This window comes from Perkinsus marinus (genome assembly GCF_000006405.1).
Source record: "Perkinsus marinus ATCC 50983 genomic scaffold scf_1104296939988, whole genome shotgun sequence".
NCBI lineage: Eukaryota > Perkinsozoa > Perkinsida > Perkinsidae > Perkinsus > Perkinsus marinus.
This window is the reverse complement of record NW_003212967.1, coordinates 1-2,448: the sequence shown is the minus strand read 5'-3', so window position 1 is coordinate 2,448 and position 2,448 is coordinate 1. Positions and strand designations below refer to the sequence as shown.

At 52.0% G+C, this 2,448-nt stretch overlaps 2 protein-coding genes across 2 annotated transcripts; both read left to right on the top strand.

Annotated features, from left to right (window-relative positions):
- Positions 1-349: 349 nt before the first annotated feature.
- Pmar_PMAR022557 (nuclear distribution protein C, putative) lies at positions 350-893 on the top strand (the record flags this gene model as incomplete). The annotated part of the gene is made up of 3 exons (XM_002782101.1): positions 350-412; positions 458-569; positions 757-893. 3 exons carry the CDS (start codon positions 350-352, stop codon positions 891-893), a joined length of 312 nt encoding a protein of 103 aa, XP_002782147.1.
- A 112-nt stretch (positions 894-1,005) lies between these two features.
- Pmar_PMAR022556 (hypothetical protein) lies at positions 1,006-2,253 on the top strand (the record flags this gene model as incomplete). Its single annotated transcript, XM_002782100.1, has 8 exons — positions 1,006-1,098; positions 1,141-1,245; positions 1,297-1,451; positions 1,496-1,619; positions 1,667-1,725; positions 1,770-1,865; positions 1,914-1,999; positions 2,044-2,253. Coding segments are annotated over 8 exons (928 nt in total), but the record flags the coding sequence as incomplete, so codon positions are not given.
- Positions 2,254-2,448: the final 195 nt, after the last annotated feature.

Here is a 2,448-nt window from a genome sequence, read left to right as displayed (position 1 = left end):
CCTCAGCATGCGGTCTTCTTGGTAACCAAATACGCGGGGATGCATTCGTGGGGAGAATGTACGATGATGGGAAAGATGAATGGTTCAGGTAATGGAAGAATATAGTTGTGTTGAGGAAGGGCCTGTTCAGGACTGACTTCAACGAGACGGACCTCAACTCCGGCTTGGAGTGGATAGCTATGGCGAAGTCCATCAACAGGAGGCAGGGCGGTGGTACGACTCTGAGTGCACTCACGAGCCAATACGGCATGGGTAAGCTGTAGTCCTCTCTAGACGTGTTCTGTATATTACCGCCTCGATCTTGCTAGGATCTAATTCGGAAGTGGCGGCGCCTGCTTCCGTTGCCAACATGCCCAACAGGGAAGAGCCTGTGAAGCGGGAGGGATATACTTACCGCCAGACCAAGGACGAGGTGATGATGCTGATATCATTTCCTGGGTACCGTCTCGGTGATCAGGTAGAGATCGATATTCCTCTGGCCAGCGGCGTCTCCAAGGGGGACATCAAAGTGACCATGAAGCCCAAATTCATTTCAGTCCACATCAACAACATGCCAGTTGCAATAGAGGGTACTCCAGATAGCTCTCATACGAGACTTCCGCCGATGTTCTCATCGAAACTAAAGACTACGATTATCATCATCTGTCGCTGACACTAGTAATCTTATTGCCTCTTTTCGCAAGCTGTTCAAGTCGAAGCGTCGTGGCGTATGGGAGTTGCAATGAACTCATTTCCTTGAAGATTTGTGCTGTATAGGTCCTCTATGGGGTCATGTCGATACTGACGGTAGCGGCTGGATGATTGATGAGGGTATTCTGACCATTACAATGGAGAAGGAGAAAGTGAACCAGTGGTGGGAAGATCTTGTTGATACTAACAATGATACTGAATAAGTCCTGATAGTGGACATTCAAGTTTACTAGTTGTATCTTTCTGTGATGTTGGGTTCAGTTTAGGGGAGATATTTCGTGGAAGAGTGAGTTTTTAGAGCGTCTTTGGTATAGTATGACGAGTAAGTCGGTGAAGGTTCTACTGAGCGGAGATGTACGAGGCAATCTCGAGCGACTCGTGTCAACCACAGAGAAACAGATAGCGAAGGTGGGTTGTGGTAGTGCGCTGCCGAACCATTGTAGCATCTAGGTTGGGAACTTTGATCTGGCCTTGTGCGTTGGGGATTTCTTCTCTGAGGCCGGCGAGGAGGGGTTAAAGCCCTTCATGGAGGGAACGCGGAAGCTGCCTCTACCGGTACGGCTAAGGAAGAGGGGCACTTGCTGGGCGACGATCGAGGCTGTGCAGATTCGTTACCTAGCGTCATCATCATCATCGGCAACCACTGCTGTGGCGACACTGGATAACCTGGCCAGCATCGAAGGAGGATCTATCGTTCAAGTGGCCGGTCTGACCGTTGCTGCTATGAGCACTGATAGCGATGCTGCGAGTCTTGAGAAGAAGTAGTAGTAGTACGCGGTAGGAGGAGTCACTATCGATCCCTCAGCATCGCTTCGCTGAGCACCACGGTCGACGTCTTGCTCACCAACGACTGGCCTGAAGGCTACGGCGTTGGTCTCGACGTTTCATCAGTACCGCCTCATGTGACGCACGTTATCACCAGCAAGGAGGTGTGCCCGAGGAGTGGGAGGGTTTTCCAGCTATGCTATCTCCATAGGTATCTCGGATAGCTGTACTGCTGAAGCCTCGATACATCTTCTGTGGCCATGCTGATCTGTACCACGGCATTCCTCCACTCTGACTTCATCTGAGGTCATCAGGTACTACCTTCGTCAGCCTTTCAAATGGCCTGATTCCGATATAGTGTGTCGAATGATATGTGTGGGGAAAGTGGGCAGTAGCGGTAAAGAAAGAAGGTGAGGAACGGCATCAGGCATCCAGGATGGCAGTATTGTTAACCTCAGGTGGCTTCATGCCCTCAACATCTCTCCGAGTGATGAGGGTCGTTCGCCCGATAACCTCACAAGATGCCCCTTCGCCGATGGACCAGGTAGTGTCTAAGGCGAGCTACCTCTGGGTGATTTGCTCTCTCAGAGCCTCAGCAGTCCCACAAGCGGTCTCATCCTGAGGGGCATCAGCACGACGCTAAACGGCATGCTCCTGAAACGCCGTCTACAGAACTGTTCATACCCAATCTACCGCGCCAAGAGAACCGGTCCAACGAGGAGGCGATATGGACGAGCCTTACCAAGGTCTTCGAGGGCATGCCCGGGTTCAGACGAGTTAACGTGGATTCCGTCAGAGGTGACCACTCGTGGGCTCGAGAGTGATGATAGCGCGCTGCTTTCCTCAAGGTTTCGCCTGGGTTCGTTTTTCCACTGTGAAAGACGCTACGCTGGCTCGCGAGAAGAGCCAAGAGCTGGACATGGGCGGCCGTCGCCTCATAGTCCGGTTCAGTCGTCCCAAGGAGGGTGCTGATGTGCGAGGTATAGATGTGAA